Below are 18,774 nucleotides of genomic sequence, written 5' to 3'. Positions count from 1 at the left end.
CAGGAAGGTGGGTGGGAGGAGGTGTATTCTAGGTAGCTGTGGGAGTCGGTGGGCTTGAAATGGATATCGGTTTCTAGGTGGTTGCCCGAGATGGAGACAGAGAGGTCCAGGAAGGTGAGCGAGGTATTAGAGATGGTCCAGGTGAATTTAAGGTTGGGGTGGAAGGTGTTGGTGAAGTCGATGAACAGCACACTTGCCTTCATTGCTCAGTCCTTTGAGTATAGGAGTTGGGACGTTATGTTGAGGTTGTACAGGACATTTGTGAGGCCTCTTCTGGAACATTGTGTCCGGTTCTGGTCACCCAGTTATAGGAAGGATATTATCAAGCTGGAGAGGGTTCCAAAAGATTTAGCAGGATGTTGCTGGGTATGGAAGGTTCGAGTTATAAGAAGAGGCTGGATAGGCTGGGACCTTTTTCACTGGAGCATAGAAGGTTGAGAGGTGACCTGATAGAAGTTTATAAAAATAATGAGCGGTATTGATAGAGTTGATAGTTGTCTTTTCCCTATGATGGGGAATTTCAAGACTAGGAGGCACATTTTCAAGGTGAAAGGAGAAAGATTTAAAAAGGACATAAGAGGCAAAATTTTACACAGAGGGTGGTTCACATGTGGAATGAACATCCTGCTGAAGTAGTGGATGTGGGTACAATTACAACGTTTAAGAGACATTTGGATGGATCTGTGAATAGGAAAGGTTTGGACTGATATGGGCCAACAGCAGGCAGGTGGGACTAGTTTAGTTTGGGATTATGTTCTGCATGGACTGGTTGGACTGAAGTGTCTGTTTCTGTGCTGTATGACTCTATGACTATTAACTTTGTCATTGCTGGTCATCTTCACCTTTGAAATTTTTTTGCCCTTGTAGCCTCTATGTCAAGGGAATCAAGTGATTCGTATTTTCTCGCAGTGCTCCTAGGGGTGAAATTTCAGTCAAAACTGTTTCAGGGCTTACTGAGTTAACTTTGGAATCTTTAACATTTGCTAATTCAAGACTGTTTCAAGCTGCGCCAGCATGTCTAATCAATAAAGAAGCACAGTGATTAGAAAAGACATCCAACTTTCTGTAAATGCTATTCCATTGCAGCAACTAAAATAAGGTAAATTTTTGTCTTTTTTTGTAGAAAAATTGGCTTTATATTGGACATATAAATTGGCATGCTCACCTCATTTTTGACAGTCTGCATACGCACATACATATGTGCAAGATAATGTTGACTTTTAAAAAAAGGAGTTGTGAGGAAGGGTCACTAGACTGGGACCACAAACATTAACTCTGATTTTTACTTCACAGATGCTGCCAAACCTGCTGAGCTTTTCCAGCAACTTCTGTTTTTGTTCCCGATTTACAGCTTTTTCAGTTCTTTTGGTTTTTATTTTAAAAAATCTACTTTATTCGCGAGATTTTTCTCGGACTACATACATTTTGATCATTTTATTAAAAAGAATTGCGTGCCTGTTAGACTTTTAACTCTCCTCATTTACATTTAATTCAGATATTTTGTGGCCACACAGTCTTTCCAAAATACACAGTCTTGTCACGCTGCTCCTTTAGAATACAAAAGGAATAGTGTGCCTTAGTTATGACATTTAATTTTTCATGTTTTCTTTAAATGCAAAAGAACACAACTGAACAATTCAAATCCAGTACTATGGTTGGAAATCATGTTAAATCATAGGTCAAATCGAACTAAAACAATCTTCAAACCCAGTGCAACAACCTATTGTGAAAGGGTAGTTCAATCAATATTACACTCCAAATGAGTGAAATTGTTTCAAACAAATGGTGCACGTCAAAACAGTCTCACAGATTTAACGAACTGAACAGTTCGAAACCAGTACAAAAGTTCAAACTAGTTTCAAGAAATCAAATCCAGTATAGCATCAGGATGATGACTTGAATGCTTTGAAGTTGGTTAAATTCTGTTTCAACTGTGGGCCATTCCAGGATTTTTCAATGTTTTCCAGATTCCACATTGTTCTCTATGAGACACCAGGAACAGTAGCCTTGCTATAAATTATGTTTACTGCTGAAGTGTGTACTCAATACCCACAGTGAAAGCAATGTGTAGTGATCACTTTCAGAGAAATTTTATTTTCATCAAGTAGGATGTCAGTTCTGTGAAATGAAATACTTCCTGCACCCAGTGTTAGGATGAAGCATTTCATAGCACAGAACCCATTAGGGTTCAGCCGTGGTTCTTATTCCCAAATTGTCAATTTTGTGAACTGCCCTTAAATCACACCAGTGTCTATTTTGTTGTAAAGCAGCCTTGACTGCACTAAGACTGTCAGTTTGTGACAAATTCTGACAATATTTTTTTTCCAAGTGCTGCAGATATGTAATCCGAGCTCCTTTCATTCCACGCAATCCCAAAGTTGAAAGTTCTATGTCACTCAGGGCTGAAGCAAGTAGCCAAGGTAAAAGAAGCATCCATTCATTCACCTAATCTTTCTCAGCTCGTCTTTACTGATGCATAGTCTTGGTTTTGCATGTTAGAATCTAATAAGTTGCAGGATCTGATATTTCATGGATACTGCGCATAGCGATATTTAAAACACATGTTCCACTGCCTGTATACCGCATCTGGCATTGTGCTCCAATAAATTTTAGCAAACCCAGTCTGTCTTCCTTCATCGACATAAAATTCTGCACAACCTTAGCTTGCAACCTAGGTTGAACAACATTCACCAGATTATTAACAGACTAGACAAGCAAAACTGAAAGTGCATTCTGAAACAACTTGATTCAAATACTCTGTGCTTCCCTGCATGCACCTTGCTTAGTGAACGGTACAGGCTGCAATTAATGGGACAACCACCTATTGTGGTGCTGATAGCATGGTGAAGACACATCTTGATTAAGTCACTGACATCCTCCTCCAAGATTTCCCATGTCATGTTACATTTGGGTTAAATGTGATGGACGTTTCTTTGTAGCTGTTAAATGCCAGCTTGTGCGAGAGCATAATGATGAGGTTGGAGCCAAACAAACTCTCAGCCTTTCATGTAGTGATCAGGTGTTTGATTCCTCTAATTCCATCTCTACACCTTTGCATCTCACTCTCTCTCTCTCTCCCCATCTTTAACATGTGACTGAAAATGATCCGGAGGCTAGTTGCCAGTACAGAATGGGTTGGAAGGACTGTCATTATGAACTTTTTATTTCTTTATTTTCATAATTTATTCCTATGATTTTGTACTTTTGTACCTACAACAGTGCTTGGGTCTGTATTTTTAATTCCCTTATTTTCCAAATTTTCTTTCCCCTAAGGACTGTACCTCCCCATAAGAAACTTACCTGGGTACCTTTGTACGCAAGATGGTGCCATAGTAGTGACTTGTAAACTTTTCACCGTACTCATGCGAGTGCATGTGACAATAAAGCTAATGCTAATTCTAACTTCGACCACAGCTTTTTTTCTGGCTAGCATAATATCTCTCTGCCTATATAATGTCTAATTTGCCCTTTTGAAGCAAACAACTTGGGGTAGGAGGTGAGGAGGGGTTTAATGAGGTTAAAAATGTTGTATAAATATAGTGTTAATATTTACCACCTTCTGAATTAAGTACATTGTTGCAAACCTTCAATTAACCTGGCAAGATTAGTTAACCGAGTCCAAAATAAGAGTTCAAGCTTGGAGGCACCGGATCTATACTTCCATTTAGTAGTATGCTGAGGTTATTCTTCTCCATTTGAGTTATAATGCAGAGGTCCAAACGAAACAGGGGTATGAGTAAGACTTGGATTTGGAGAGCTTATGAGGAGCATGGTGATGCAAGAACACTGCCTAGCCAATCATCTGTGGGTATATTTCCTTCAGTGGTCCCCCACTTCAGTATTTGCATCTTCAAAATTTCAAGCATCTGGCTAAAGGATTTGTCTGTAAAAGCATATGTGTATGAGTCCCTTCGTAATTTAAAAAGATTCCACTTCAGCAAAAATCCAACATGAATTTCTTGCTCATAAAAAACACGCTCAAAGATTCGACATCCACACTAGATGTCACGGCACAAAATAATGTAATGACTTCAGGAAATATTTTGGCAAGCTGTCAGCAGAGAAGTATACATTGAACAACCAAAGCTGAAAGTGATTGAGCATCTCGGTTAAACCCCAGATACGGGGCCTGTGATGTATTTCTAAACATCTTGGAATCAAATACAAGGCACCATTATGTGCAGTTCAGGCTTTTACATAGGAGTGGAGGAGTGCGCTCATGAGACAGCATGAGTTTGTGCGCGTAAGAGAAAAAGTATGTGTGTACAACAGTGACAGCAAGTATGTGAGACAGAAAGTACAAGCGAGAGAGAGTATATGCCGAGAGAAAGTGATAAAGTGAGTGAGAGAGTGAGAAAGTGAATGAGACAGTGAGCATGTAAATCAGCCATAATACTGAGGACGACCTACTTCATACACCAGTCAATTCATAAGAATTCAGAAAATGTTTTCTGATACTCTTTGTTGTTAATCTTGAAACATCACATCCATGATAGCTGTTCCAAACCAAACAACATTTCTTATGTGTACACAGACTTGCAATAATTGCCTGTAAATTGCCTACCCAAGTGTTGTCTTCTTGGCGATACTGCTTCCAATTTCTCTCAGTGTCACTGAACATTAGCACGTAACTTGTCACCCAATCCGAGCTCCCATACCGACCCTGGCTTGCTACAGCAGTGATTTCTGTTCTCTCACCAAGGTCTATCTGTAACCATTGGTATTTGTCAGAATCTCTTGGGGACCATCCACCCGCTCCTTCAAGGGGAAAGAGATGAGAAAACAAAAATTACCAAATGACCATGATATGAACATAACAACGTTCAGACTTTACATTTCTCAGCTTCTTGGTGAAGAGGTTCATGATTAATTTACAAATCTGCAGGTTAGAAAACTGACAGGTCACCATTGAAGAACCAAAATCCAGGTTTAATCTTATGATTGGAGCAATTTATAACTGGGTTTAATTCTCAACGTGATTAATTTTATTCATAGAGCATCAGGTTTGGAAAAATAGGCTGTTTTATGATGAGGACTTGTTAATTAAGAGTACTATTCATTCTCTAATGTGATTCACTAACATGGATTAGGCAATACTCCCAACATCAGTTCAAGTTCAAAACATTGAGCCAACTATTTCAGAATAGCTTATGCTATTCTTGGAAGTTATTAAGGTTATTCCTTTAAAATTATTCATTTGTGTGGGCATCACTGGTTAGACCAGTATCTATTGCCCATCCCAAATTGCCCAGAGGGCAGTTAAGAGTCATCTACAGTCACATGTAGACCAGACTAGGAAAGGATAGCAGATTTACTTTCCTAAGGAACATTAACGAACCATGTGTTTTTACATTCGACCAACTTATTTATTAATGTCATTGAACTCAAATTTAACCATCTGTCATGTGGAATTTCAACCTGTATCCCTTGAATATTTGCATGGGGCCTGGATTACTAGTTCAGAGACATTACAACCACACCACCATTGCCTCCCCAGACTGGTTGATCAATTCCCACCATCATTCTATTCACCTCAAAAGATTTACACAAGATCATGCTTTCTCTATGTCAGGCAATGCCTTTCTAAGCCATAAAAATCTTTAGCCTCTAGGTATCTATTCATTGCCCTTTCATGTATCTGTTAAAATGCCTCTTAAGCATTGCCATTGTAACTGCTTTTCCCACCTAGTCTGGTAGCACAATCCATGCACTCACCATCCTCGGCGTAAAAAAAAACTTGCCTCTCACATCCCCTTTAAACATTCTCCCTTTTACCTTAAACATAGGTCATCTAGTAACTGATATTTCTACATTGGGAAAAAGACTCCAACTCTCCATTCTATCCATGCCTCTCATAATTTTGTAAACTTCCATCAGGTCGCTCCTCAGCCTCTGACATTCAAGTGAAAACAAACCAATCACTCCTCATAGCTAATAGCCTCCAAAACAGGCAACATCCTGGTAAACATTTTCTGTACCCTCTCCAAAGCTTCCACATCCTTCTGACAGTGTGGCATCAGAACTGTGCAAAATATTCCAAGTGTGGCCTAAAGATTTACACAGCTGCAACATGACTTACCAATTTTTAGATTCCTTGCTCTGACCAATGAACGTAAGCATGCCAAAAGCCGCTCAGTTCGCAACCTGCACATCTGCCAATGTGGTATACTGCATCCGCTGTACCCGGTGTGGCTTCCTCTACATCGGGGAAACCAAGCGGAGACTCGGGGACCGCTTTGCAGAACACCTACGCTCAGTTCGCAACAAACAACTGCACCTCCCAGTCGCGAACCATTTCAACTCCCCCTCCCATTCCTCAGACGACATGTCCATCCTGGGCCTCCTGCAGTGCCACAACGATGCCACCCGAAGGTTGCAGGAACAGCAACTCATATTCCGCTTGGGAACCCTGCAGCCCAATGGTATCAATGTGGATTTCACAAGTTTCAAAATCTCCCCTCCCCCCACCGCATCCCAAAACCAGTCCAACTCGTCCCTGCCTCCCTAACCTGTTCTTCCTCCCACCTATCCCCTCCTCCCACCTCAAGCCGCACCTCCATCTCCTACCGACCAACCTCATCCCGCCCCCTTGACCTGTCCGTCCTCCCTGGACTGACCTATCCCCTTCCTAACTCCCTACCTACACTCACCTTTACTGGCTCCATCCCCGCCTCTTCGACCTGTTTGTTTCCTCTCCACCTATCCTCTCCTCTATCCCTCTTCTATCCGCCTCCCACTCTCTCCCTATTTATTTCAAAACCCCCTTCCCCTCCCCCTTTTCTGATGAAGGGTCTAGGCCCGAAACGTCAGCCTCTCTGCTCCTATGATGCTGCTTGGCCTGCTGTGTTCATCCAGCCCTGCACCTTGTTGTCTCGGATTCTCCAGCATCTGCAGTTCCTACTATCTCTTATCCACTTGTTTTCCCACTTTCAAGTAACTGTGAATCTGTACGCCAGACCATCTCTGTATGTTATTGTTTCTGAGGGTTCTGCCATTTACTGCACACTTCCCACCTGCATTAGACCTTCCAAGATTAAAATCCATCTGCCATGTCTCTGCCCAACGCTCCAGCCTATTGATATCCTACTGTATCCTTTGTCAATCCTCCTCAATATCCACATCTCCCCCAAGCTTTGTGTCATCCGCAAACTTACTAATCAGGGAAACTGCATTCTTCTCCCAATCATTTATCGATTACAAATAACGGGGATCGCAGGACTGATCCCTGAAGAACAGTACAGGTCATAGAAGACAGAGAGAAGTGGTGGAAGGGTGTTTTTCTGACTGGAGATCTAAGATCAAGCCAGTTCTGTATCCATCTTACCAGTTCACCATGGATCCCACCTTACTTCACCTTCTATATCAGCCTACCATGAGGAACCTTGTCAAAGGCCTTGCTAAAGTCCATGTAGACAACATCTACTGCCCTGCCCTCATCAATTATCTTTGCCACTTCCACAAAAAAATCATTAAACTAAGCCTGTTAAAAGTGATGGCAGAGTGAAAAACAAGTTGCAAAGATGTAATGTGGGAATGTGTTAAGTGTATGCCCAGAATGATATTGATAGAGAATGAATTGAGACTGTTCAGGCCACGCTGACACCATAACTGAAACATCAGTGCAAAACAATCCCTCCTGTCACTCTCAATGAAATTATAAAGCAAGTGTGGAAAAAAAGCTCAGTCCTTGAGGGATTATGTTTTATTTAATTTTTTGTTGGAGTCAGTTTGGACTTCTGCACCCAGTTTACCCTCTGGGCATAGTGTTAGTGCAATGTAGTTTCAGTTCTGTGGTGCCACTAAACTTGCAGCATGCGATGCACTGTTAAAGGCGGATGGCTAATGAGTTGGGGAGGAAAATAAGCGATATTGAAGGCAGGCAAGGGATTGTTATTTAATATTGTTTTGGTGGTAGGTTAGGGGAAGGTAAATCAAGATCAATCATGTAGTGCCACTTCATGCACTTCTATGCCACAGGCTTTCCTGAATTCTTTGTAAGAGCGTGCATCAAGCTGTAACCCGTAAGGCATACATGACTTGGTTCTTGATATCATTAAAGAATTTAATCATACCACATTTTTATAGGTGATACAAACCTAACGTCCTACAGTTATTTAACTCTAGCAATTACGTGCAATGATGGGATAAGTGTTAATGACTGCCAATCAACCTCTCGCACTAAACATTAGCTGTTTTAAATGTGTTGGCCATCACCTCTCCAGCTTGTGTACTGTTTTAGCAAGTCATTCTCTGTGTCTTTTCTTTGTCAATCCAGTCTTTATTAGTTTCTTGCACCTGATTTGACCTTGAAGTCTCTCCATTCAATTGCCTTTCTGCTCAGCCCTCCAGGTTCACAGTCACCATGAACGAAACTGGCCTTTTATTGCAGACGTATACAATAAATCAAATGTAAATTCTCCTGCTGTCATAGTGGGATTAGAATTCATACCTCCACATTATCAATACAGGTCTCTCAATGTGTAATCCAGCAACATGACTGCGCTGCTATTGAACCCCTATGCTTGATAGAAACACTGTTCTTTTCCTACTTTTCAATAATACAATTTCACAGCAGAAGGTCTCATAAACTACTGTGCATTTGTTTTTTAAATAAGTTTCAGGCGATTGTTGCAACCATGACGTGGGGACAGAAAACTTGCTGGCAAATAAGATATTAGACTGAGAAGCTGATACAACAAAAAAGATCAAGCAGAAGCAAAAATTATATCAAAAAAGGATAAAAAAAATTGTTTCACAGTTGGTAGGAACTGCAGATGCTGGAGAATCTGAGATAACAAGGTGTAGAGCTGGATGAACACAGCGGGCCAAGCAGCATCAGAGGAGCAGGGAAGCTGACGTTTCGGGCCTAGACCGTTCTTCAGAAATTTCCAGAAAGTTCCAGAATCTTGATCCAGCAACAGTGAAGGAATACAAATGTTTCCAAGTCAGCATAGTGTGTGGCTTGAACAGAAAGTTGCAGGTTATGGTGTTCCCATGTATCTGCTGCCCTTGTCCTTCTAGTTGTTACTGGTCATGGGTTTGGAAGGTGCTGTCTGAGGACATCTGGTACATTTCTGTAGGAGATCTCATAGAAGATAAACACTGCTGCTACTGAGCATCTGTGGTGAAGGGAGGGGATGTTTGTGAATGTGGCACAAATCAATTGGGCAGCTATGTCCTGGATCGTGTCAAACTTGAGTGTTGTTGGAGCTGCACCCATCCAGGCAACCGGGCAACATTACTTCATACTCAGAGTCAGAGAGCTCTTATAGTACAGAAAGAGGCCCTCAAACCCTCGTATCTGTGCCAGTCATCAAACGTCCATCTATCCTTAAAAATCAACAGAGCTTTCTATGTGTGGAACTGCAGGAGATGGGTGAGATACTAGATGAGTATTTTGCGTCAGTATATAATGTGGAGAAGCATATGGAAGATAGAAAACATAGAGAAATAAATAGTGATATCTTCAAAAGTGTCCATATTACAGAGGAGGTGGTGCTGGGTGTCTTAAAACATATAAAAGTGGAAAAATCCCCAGGACCTGATTGGGTGTATCCCAGAATTTTGTGGAAAGCTAGGAAAGAGATTGCTGGGCCTTTCACTGAAATATTTGTACCATCAACAGCTATGGGTGAGGGGCCAGAAGACTGAGGGTGGCTCATGTGGTGCCACTATTTAAGGTAAGTGGTAAGGAACTATAGATTGGCGAGCCTGACGTCAGTGGTGTGTAAGTTGTTGGAGGCAATTCTAAAGGAACAAGATTTACACATATTTGGAAAGGCAAGGGCTGATTAGAAATAGTCAACATGGCTTTGTGTATGGGAAATCATGTCTCACTGAGTTTTTTGAAGAAGTGACAAAGAAGATTGATGAAGGCAGAGTGGTGGACATTGTTTATATAGATTTCAGCAAGGTGTTCAACAAGGTTCCTCATGATGGACTGGTTAGCAAGGTTAGATCACACGGAATCCAGGGAGAGCTAGCCATTTGGATGCAAAATTGGCATGAAGAGACGGGCTTGGTGGTGGGGGTTGCTTTTTGGACTGGAGGTCTGTAACCAGCAGTGTGCTCCAGGATTGGTGCTGGGTCCACTGCTTTTTGTCCTTTATATAACTTATTTGGATGTGAACACAGAAGGAATCTTTAGTAAGTTTGCAGATAACACCAAAATTAGTTGTGTATTGAACAGAGAAGAAAGTTATCTCAGAGTTCAACAGGACCTTGATCAGATGCGTCAATGGGCTCAGGAGTGGCAGATGGAGTTTAATTTAGATAAATATGAGATGCTGCATTTTGGAAAGGCAGATCAGGGCAGGATATATACACTTAACAGTAAGGTCCTGGGGAGTGTTGCCAAACAAAGAGACCTTGGGGCGCAGGTTCATAGTTCCTTGAAGGTAGAGTCACAGGTTGACAAGACAGTGAAGAAGGCACTTGGTAAGCTTGTCTTTATTGGTCAGTGCATTGAGTATAAGAGTTGGGGTGTCATGTTGCAGCTGTACAGGACATTGGTGAGACCACTTTTGGAATACTGCATTCAATTCTGGTCTCACCGCTATAGGAAAGATATTGTTAAAGTTGAAAGGGTTCAGAAAAGATTTCCAAGGACATTGTCAGGGTTGGAGCTATAGGGAGAAGCTGAATAGGTTGGGGCTGCTTTGCCTGGAGCACTGAAGGCTGAGGAATGACCTTATAGAGGTTTATAAAGTCATGAGGGACCTGGATAGGGTGAACGGCCAAGGTCATTTTCACAGGGTACGGGAATCCAAAACTAAAGCACATAGGTTTAAGGTGAGGGGGGAAAGATAAAGAAGGGTCCAAAGGGGCAACTTTTTCATGCAGAGGGTGGTGCGTGTATGGAATGAGCTGCCAGAGGAAGTGGTGGAGGCTGGTACAATTACAACATTTAAAAGGCAGATGGATGGGTACATGAATAGGAAGAGTTTAGAGGGATATGGGCCAAATGCTGGCAAATGGGACTAGATTAATTTAAGATATCTGGTCAGCATGGACAAGTTGGACTGAGGGGTGTGTTTCCATGCTGTACATCACTCTAACTCTATTCTAATTCTATTTTCCGGCACATGTCCTGTAACCTTGTGTGCAATGGCATTTCAGATGTTCATCTAAAAAACTCTTGAATGTCATCAGGGTTCCTACCTCCACCACCCATTTTGGCAGTGAGTTCCAGATACCCACAACTCTCTGGATGAAAGAAAGACTCCCTTTAAACCTTACGCTCCTTACCTTAAAACTGGAACCCTAGTTATCAGCTGCTCTACTGAGGAAAAACATTTCTCATTACCTACCTTATCTAGGCCCCTCAAAACCTTGTACACCACAATCAGATCTCGCTTCAGCTTCCTCTGCTTTTAGGACAACAATACCAGCATGTCTCGTTTCTCTTCATAGCTGAATCTGGAGAATCTCCTCTGAACCCTCACCAAGGTAATCACATCCTTCATATTGTATGGCAACCAGAGCCACATACAGGGCTCCAGCTGTGGTCTAAATAATATTGTATACAATTCATCATAACCTCCTTGCTCTTCCATTCAAAGCTTTGATTAACAAAGAATAGTGTCCCATAAGCTTTCTCATCTACTTTATCTGTTGACAGGCACATCAGGTCCCTCTGATCTCTTGGATCCTACCATTCAATGAGTAATTCCTTGTCTTGTTGGGGTTCCCAAGATGCATCACCTCACACTTTTCAGCAATTAAATTCTATTTGCCACTGTTTAACTATCTGTCCATCCCATTCATATCATCCTGTAGTCTACAGTTTTTTTCTCACTATTGGGTATACCAATTTTCATGTCATATGTGAACTTACTGATCATATCACCTACATACCTGACTAGATCATTAATGTACAGAATAAATAGCAAGGGACCCAGCACCAAACTCTGTGGTATTCCATTGGACACAAATTTCCACTCAGAAAAGTACCCTTTAACGATTACACTCTACTTCCTGATACTGAGGCAATTTGCCAAATCACCCTGGATCCCATGGGCTCTTAGCTTTTTAATCCAACCTACCATGTGAGACCTTATCAAAAGCCTTACTGAAGCCCAGGTAGACTACATTAAATGAACCACCTTTATTTACATGTTTAGTCATCTTCTCAAAAAATTCAATAAAATTTGTTCAACATGATCTCCCTTTACAAAGCCGTGCTGACTATCCTTGCCTCACTGAGTCGATATTAATTCTCTCCCTCAGATTTTTTTTTCTAATAGTGTATCTACCACAGATGTTAGACTCACTAGCATGTAATTTCCTAATTTATCCTTACCACTCTTCTTGAATAATGGTACCATATTAGGTGTCCTCCAGCCCTCTGACACTCTTCCTGTTGCCAGAAAGGATTTGAAAATTACTGTCAGAGTAGTCTTAATCTCCTCCCTTGCCTCACACAGCAGCCTGGGATATAACACATCTGATTTTGGGGAATATCCACTATCAAGGCTGGCAAAACCACTAACACCTCTTCTCTATCAATGCTAATTTGTTCAAGCATTTCACAGCACCCTTACCTGATTTCTGTATTGATAGTCATTCTCTAGTACTCATTTCAAACCTCAGCTATGTCTTCCACCTTCGCACAAACATTGCCACTGTGGTCCCTATTCCATCCCTAATTATTCTCTGCCTCTTAATATACTTAGAAAACATCTTTGTTCTATAATGTTCATCACGCTTTTTAAAATTCCATCCTCTCTTTGTCATCCTAATTTATGTGATCCCCACCCCCCCCAGCAGGTTCTATACTTCTCTATTGCATTCAATGTTTTGGGCTTTTGGTATCTACCATAAGCTTCCTTTACTTTCCCTTCTTCAACCCTGCACATCCCTTGAAACGCAGGGTTCTCCAGGCTTGTTTATCCTGCCCTTCACTTTTATGGGAACATGTTTTCCCTGTACTCTCATGCTTACCCTTTTGAGTGGCTCTCACTGCTCTGTTGTAGATTTTCTGGTGAGTAGCTACTCCCAGACCACTGTGGTCAGGCCCTGTCTTACCTTATTAAAATCAGCTGTCCTCCAATTGAGAACCATTATTTCCAGTCCATATTTTTTGTTAACCATAATTATCCTAAAGCTTACTGAATTATGGCTTGTAGATGGTGGACAGGCTTTGGTCAGGGAGTTCAAGAAATGAATTGTGTTGCAAGACTCCTTGCTTAGATTTAGCATATCCTATATCGTCACATGTACTCAAGTACAGGAGTACAGCGAAAAGTTTACAACGTTGCCTCTTATGGAGCCATCTAAGGTACAAAGTATCTTGGTACAAATCTTAGATACAAAAAGAGGAATAAAAAGGAAAAGTAATTGCATTAACTTATACCATGAATCACTGTAAAGTAGAAATATAACAGTTAAAAGGATAGACATTACACCTAGATAAACAAATAACAAATAAATGTTACATCGCAGCAGCTCAGCACAGGGGATTCCACATGTGGTCTAATCACCCACGCCAGACCCCAGTCCAACATTGTCCCCGTTCTGCTCCAAGCCCCCAGTCCACTCCGCACCGGCTTTCAGCTGTTCCAAGGTAGGTTTTCTCTGGGACTCACTTCCCCACATGACCTGCTCTTGTAGCCATACTGTGTACCCTTTACCTTTAGTATGTATATGACAGTTCCAGTTCGGTTTCTGGTCAATGGTAGTTCAGAACATTAATAGTGGGGATTTGTTGATGATGTGGCAACTGAATGACAAGAGATGATGGTTAGATTCTCTCTCGTTGGAGACAGTTATTGCTTGACACTTGTCAGCCCAAGCCTGGACATCATCTGGGTTTTGCTGCATTTGGAGATGACTGCATCAGAGGAGTCACAAATGGTACTGAACTTTGTGCAAAAAGCAGTGAACGCCCCCTTTTCTGACCTTATGTTGGCGAGAAGGTCATTGATGAAGCAGCTGAAGATGGTTGGGCCGAGCATACTACCCTGAGGAACTCTTGCAGCAATGTCCTGAAGCTGAGATGACTGACCTCCAACAACCACAACCATCTCCCTTTGTGACTCCATCAAGCGAAGTGGTTTCCTCCAATTCACATTAACATTAGTTTTGCAGGACCTCTTGATGCCACACTCAGTTAAATGAGTCCCTGATATCAATACTGGTCACTTCAGCTCTGGAATTCCACCCTATTGTCCATGCTTGAGCCAAGTCTGTAATGAGGTCAGGAGCAGCATGGCCCTGTCTTTGGCCATTGCCATCAATTTGCTGAGGATTAAGAGTTGACTCACAGGGCAGTAATTGGCCGGGTTAGGCTCATTCTGTTTATTGTACAGGAAATACCTGTGTGACTTTCCACATTGTCAGTCAATGCTATGTTGTAGCGGATGGAGGCAGTTTGACTTGGGGTGCGGCAAGTTCTGGAACATCAGTTTTCATTATTATTCCTTAATGTTGTCAGGGTTCACAATCTTTACAGTATTCAGGGCCTCATGCAGAGTGAATCAAATTGCCTTAAGACTGGATTGTGTGATACTGGGCACCTCAGGAAGAGGCCAAAATGGATCACCCTCTTCTAGATGAAGACTATAGGATAATTAGGTGCTTGTTTTTGAATGAAACAGACTTGATGGGCTGACGGGGCCTTTTCTGGGTGGTTGACTTCTATGACTCTATTATTACAAATATGTCAACATCATGCTTTGTACTGAGGTGCTGGGCTCTCCCGTAATTGAGGATGGAGATATCTACAGAGCCTCCAGCTCTACTCAGCTGTTTAATTTTGCACCACAATTCACAACTGTGAATTATGGCAGGTCTGCAGGGTTTAGATCCGACCTGTTGGAGAACTGTAGAATCTTTTAGGCCAATTTGCAGTGATCAGTCAACATTACCAGAGAGAGGATATGCTGTCGCATGAACGAGATCAAGGAACACAGGAGTTGTTGCTTAAAATTAAATCTGAAGTGAGTACGGCAGAAACACTGAAATGCTGAACTTTAGATCTGAACTGTCTGATTGTGCAAGATGTGATATTTAATTAAATATGAAATTTATAGTCTTGATCTGTTTCTAAATCATTGACACCGTCTCAACTCAGCCTACTGCATTGCCGCAGTTGCCTGACACTAACCACAGCTGCCACCTTCTCTCCTGACAGGGCTAAGCCCAGTTAACGGTCAACATTCTGCACAAGAAACATCACCATCACCCAACCCTCATTCCAGAACTTCACCACCCGCTCCAAGATAAAGTTTCTTCTAATACCACTTTGCTTCTTTGGCCAATTAATTCTGTACCTCCTAGTTCTCCAGTTTTATTCCCCCCCCACCCCAGCCATGTGTGGGAACATTCTTGCCCTAACTGCTCAGTCCAGACTCCTCCTGATTTTGAATATCTCCATCAGAACGCCTGCCAGCCTTCTCCTCTTAAAAGGGAAACATCTCCAATTCATATTCATAAGAGAATGTCTTCATTCCAGGAACCTTTCTCAAAAGTCTGCTTGTACTCTTTCCAATAGGTTCACATCCATTCTCAAGTGTGGCACTCAGGACTGGATGCAAAAATGCAATAATTTCAGGACAGCACTCCTTGCTCTTGTATACCTGGCCATTATCATTACCTGTACGATATATTAAACACTCTCTCAACCTGTCCTTCAACCTGTAAAATTTTCTACATATTTATACACAGGGCCCTCAACTCCTGCATTCCCTTTAGCTTTGTATCCTTTATTGTATATTGTCTCTGAAATAACTCCACAGAGGCTGGTATCCCGTCACCAAGTCACCCTTTATTTACATGTGGAGAGTCTTTGACACTGATCGAGCTCCCTCAGAGCCAGCTCTCAGAGTGAACAGAACCTCTGACAGTCCTGTTTATATCTGTCAGCCAGGGCTCCCTGATTGGGGCTGTTAAGCTGGTCCAATCAGGAAACACATATTTCTGAGGTCCAACTGGCTGACCTCATTTCAATCATTACAGTCTCTCTGTATTCCAACTAAACCGAATCACATGACATTTCCACTTTTCTGTGCATTGAATTTCATCTGTCACCAGTCCTGTTATTCCATCGATGTGCTAATGTCCTTTTGAAGATGTAAAGACCAAACCTTTTAAGTTTTCTTTATTTTGAATTGTGAAATAAAGGAGAAGGGACCAATTTAAAACCAAGAGTTATGGAAGGAGTTTCTGCACTTTTAAAACAGGTTGCAGGAACTAGTTTTGTTCAAACAGCTGCTTCGAAGTTAGTGAGGGAGGAGAGTTAAGAATCTATAGCAACAGGAGGTACGCGCAGAGTATTGCCAGTAAGGAGATCTGTAATAAAAACAGAAAATGTTGGGGAAATCTCAGCACGTCTGGCAGCATCTTTGAAGAAAAAAAAGTCAACTTTGAGTCCATTAAGATTCTTCTTCACGACACAGACTTCTTCAGATTCAACAGACTTGATGATTGTTTGGCAAAGTAGTGACTAGTTGTAGATTTTGGACATCACTAGCCTGGCAACAACTTTCTGATTGGCCCTTGGACAGGTGAGCAGCTTGGCTGTTTGTAATGAAGGGAAAGAAGCCTCAGAACTACTTAAGAAGCTGGTTCTATCTCTCTGCAGTGAAAGTAACTGAAGCCTGAAGAATGCCAATTATTTTCTCCCACCAGTGACTCTAATCTGCTGCTTTTAATCAGGAAGTCAAAGACTTTATAATTAGTGAGCCAGCCGCCCTGTGCCTCCTATGTAGAAGTGAGAGTATTCAGAAAGAAGATCAGAGGTGATCTTGGGAAGCAAAATAAAACATCAAATCCCATGAACTGGTGCTACTGAACTGCGTTCCCCAGTGCATTTTCCCTCCAGCCATAACACCATATCTTTGTATATCATGAAGAGATAGTAGGATTTCTGAAGAAGGGTCTAGACCCGAAACGTCAGCATTCCTGCTCCTCTGATGCTGCCTGGCCTGTGTCCAATTCCACACCTTGTTATCTTTGTATATCACTACGTGTTTTACAAGGGGATGAGTTATAACTTGATGTTGTTAATACAAAGTTTTATTTTTACTGTTATTAGTGTTTACTTGTAATTTTTTACACATCACTGTGCACATCTGTGGCTGGATCAACATTTCTTGCCCATCCCAAGGTGCCCTTGAGAAGTCGGTGAGCTGCTTCCTTGAAACACTGACATCCACTTGCTGTAGGTTGACCCACATTGCTATTAGGGAGGGAATTCCAGGATTTTGACCCAGTGACACTGAAGGAATGACAATAAATTTCGACATCATGATGGTGAGAGGTTTTGAGTGGAATTTGCGGTTAGTGCTGTTCCCATGTATTTGTTGCCCATGTCCTTTTGGATAAAAGTGGTTGTGAAGATGGGAAGTGCTGTATACCGAACCATAATGAATTTCTGAAGTGCATCTTGTCAATAGTAGACACTACCCCTGCTGAGTGCTGGTAGTGGAGGAGGTGGATGCTTGTGGATGTGGGGCGAATCAAGCGGGCTGCTTTGCCGTGGATGTTGTTAAGTTTCTTGAATGTTGTTGGAGCTGCACTCATTCAGGCAAGTGGGGAGTATTCCATCACACTCCTGACTTTGCCTTGTAGACGGTGGACAGGCTTTGAGAGTCAGGAACTGAGTAAATTGCTCCAGGAATCTAGATTTGCAGTCACTGTATTTACATGGTGAGGCCAGTTCAGTTTCTGAATAGTAGGTCTTGTTAAATGCAGGGACTTGAAGATTGTTTTCTGTTAACACAAGGCATTTTGGGACCTTTCAGGAATTTGATTAAATCTTTAACTTTTGTGGCCACACTGGGAGTAGTGAGGATTGAATATCAGCGCGTTTCCCAAGTGGGTCTTAACAATGGTCTCAGTTCACAATCGGTCAGAGTTTTGTATTATCTGCAATTTTTCAAATTGCATCCTGTATACCAAGGTCTAAGTCATATTATATTGTAATAGATATCAGGAAATGCAAGTCTCCCACAACTGGCCCTTGAGGATTTCTATTACAGACTTTTCCCTACCCTGAAAAACATGCATTAACTATCACTCTTTGTTGCCTATGTTGATATTTTCCATTGGCTGAGGTTCAAGGCAAATATGATCTGTGCAGGAATTAAAGATGTAGATTTATGCATCTTTTCATCACGCTCTCAGAATTTCCCAACATCCTGTTTTTACCACAGACCTCACACCTCCAATCCCATAAGTTTGCACACTTGCCACTGTTTAAAGCTTTAGCAAAGATCTGTAGCTCGGGTTGTGGGGGAGGTTGTGGACTTGCTCGCCGAACTGGCTTGTTTTCGTTCAGACATTTCATCACCATGCTAGGTGACATCATCAATGGAGTCTCCGATGAAGCGATGCTGTTCTACTCCGCTTGGAATTTATACTATCTGGTCTGTTATGATGGGTAGTGTCATTTCCGGTTTTGTTCCGTATGGGTTTGTATATTTGGGGTTCAATTCTATATGTTAGTTGATTGCCTTACGGGTTGAGAACCATGCCTCTAGGAATTCCCGTGCATGTCTATGTTTGGCTTGGACTATTATAGTTACATTGTCCCAGATAAGCTGATGGCCTTCATTGTCTAAGTGTACTGATATTAAGGAAAGTTCGTTGTGCCGTTTTGCTGCTAGCTGATGTTCACTGTTACTGTCCTAGCTTCCTCTGAAGAGGAAGAGAGATATGCATCATATGTACTTTTCTGCAACACCCCAAAGTGCTTTACGTAAATGAGGTACCTTTGTAAATATAGCCAATGCTGGGGTGGTCAGTTTGCAAATCAGCTATCCAGCCAACTGA

At 41.8% G+C, this 18,774-nt stretch overlaps 1 protein-coding gene across 1 annotated transcript in view; it reads right to left on the bottom strand.

Annotated features, from left to right (window-relative positions):
- The window catches only part of LOC109930579 (contactin-associated protein-like 5), a 1,093,911-nt gene that overhangs the window by 941,236 nt on the left and 133,901 nt on the right, over positions 1 to 18,774 (bottom strand). The window contains exon 3 of the mRNA XM_048598831.1: positions 4,565 to 4,758. Within this exon, the coding sequence (XP_048454788.1) occupies positions 4,565 to 4,758 (194 nt within the window). The remainder of the gene's footprint in view (positions 1 to 4,564; positions 4,759 to 18,774) is intronic.

Source organism: Rhincodon typus, chromosome 7, assembly GCF_021869965.1.
Source record: "Rhincodon typus isolate 14 chromosome 7, sRhiTyp1.1, whole genome shotgun sequence".
In the NCBI taxonomy this organism is placed as follows: Eukaryota; Metazoa; Chordata; class Chondrichthyes; order Orectolobiformes; family Rhincodontidae; genus Rhincodon; species Rhincodon typus.
This window is presented reverse-complemented; position numbering and strand designations above follow the sequence as displayed.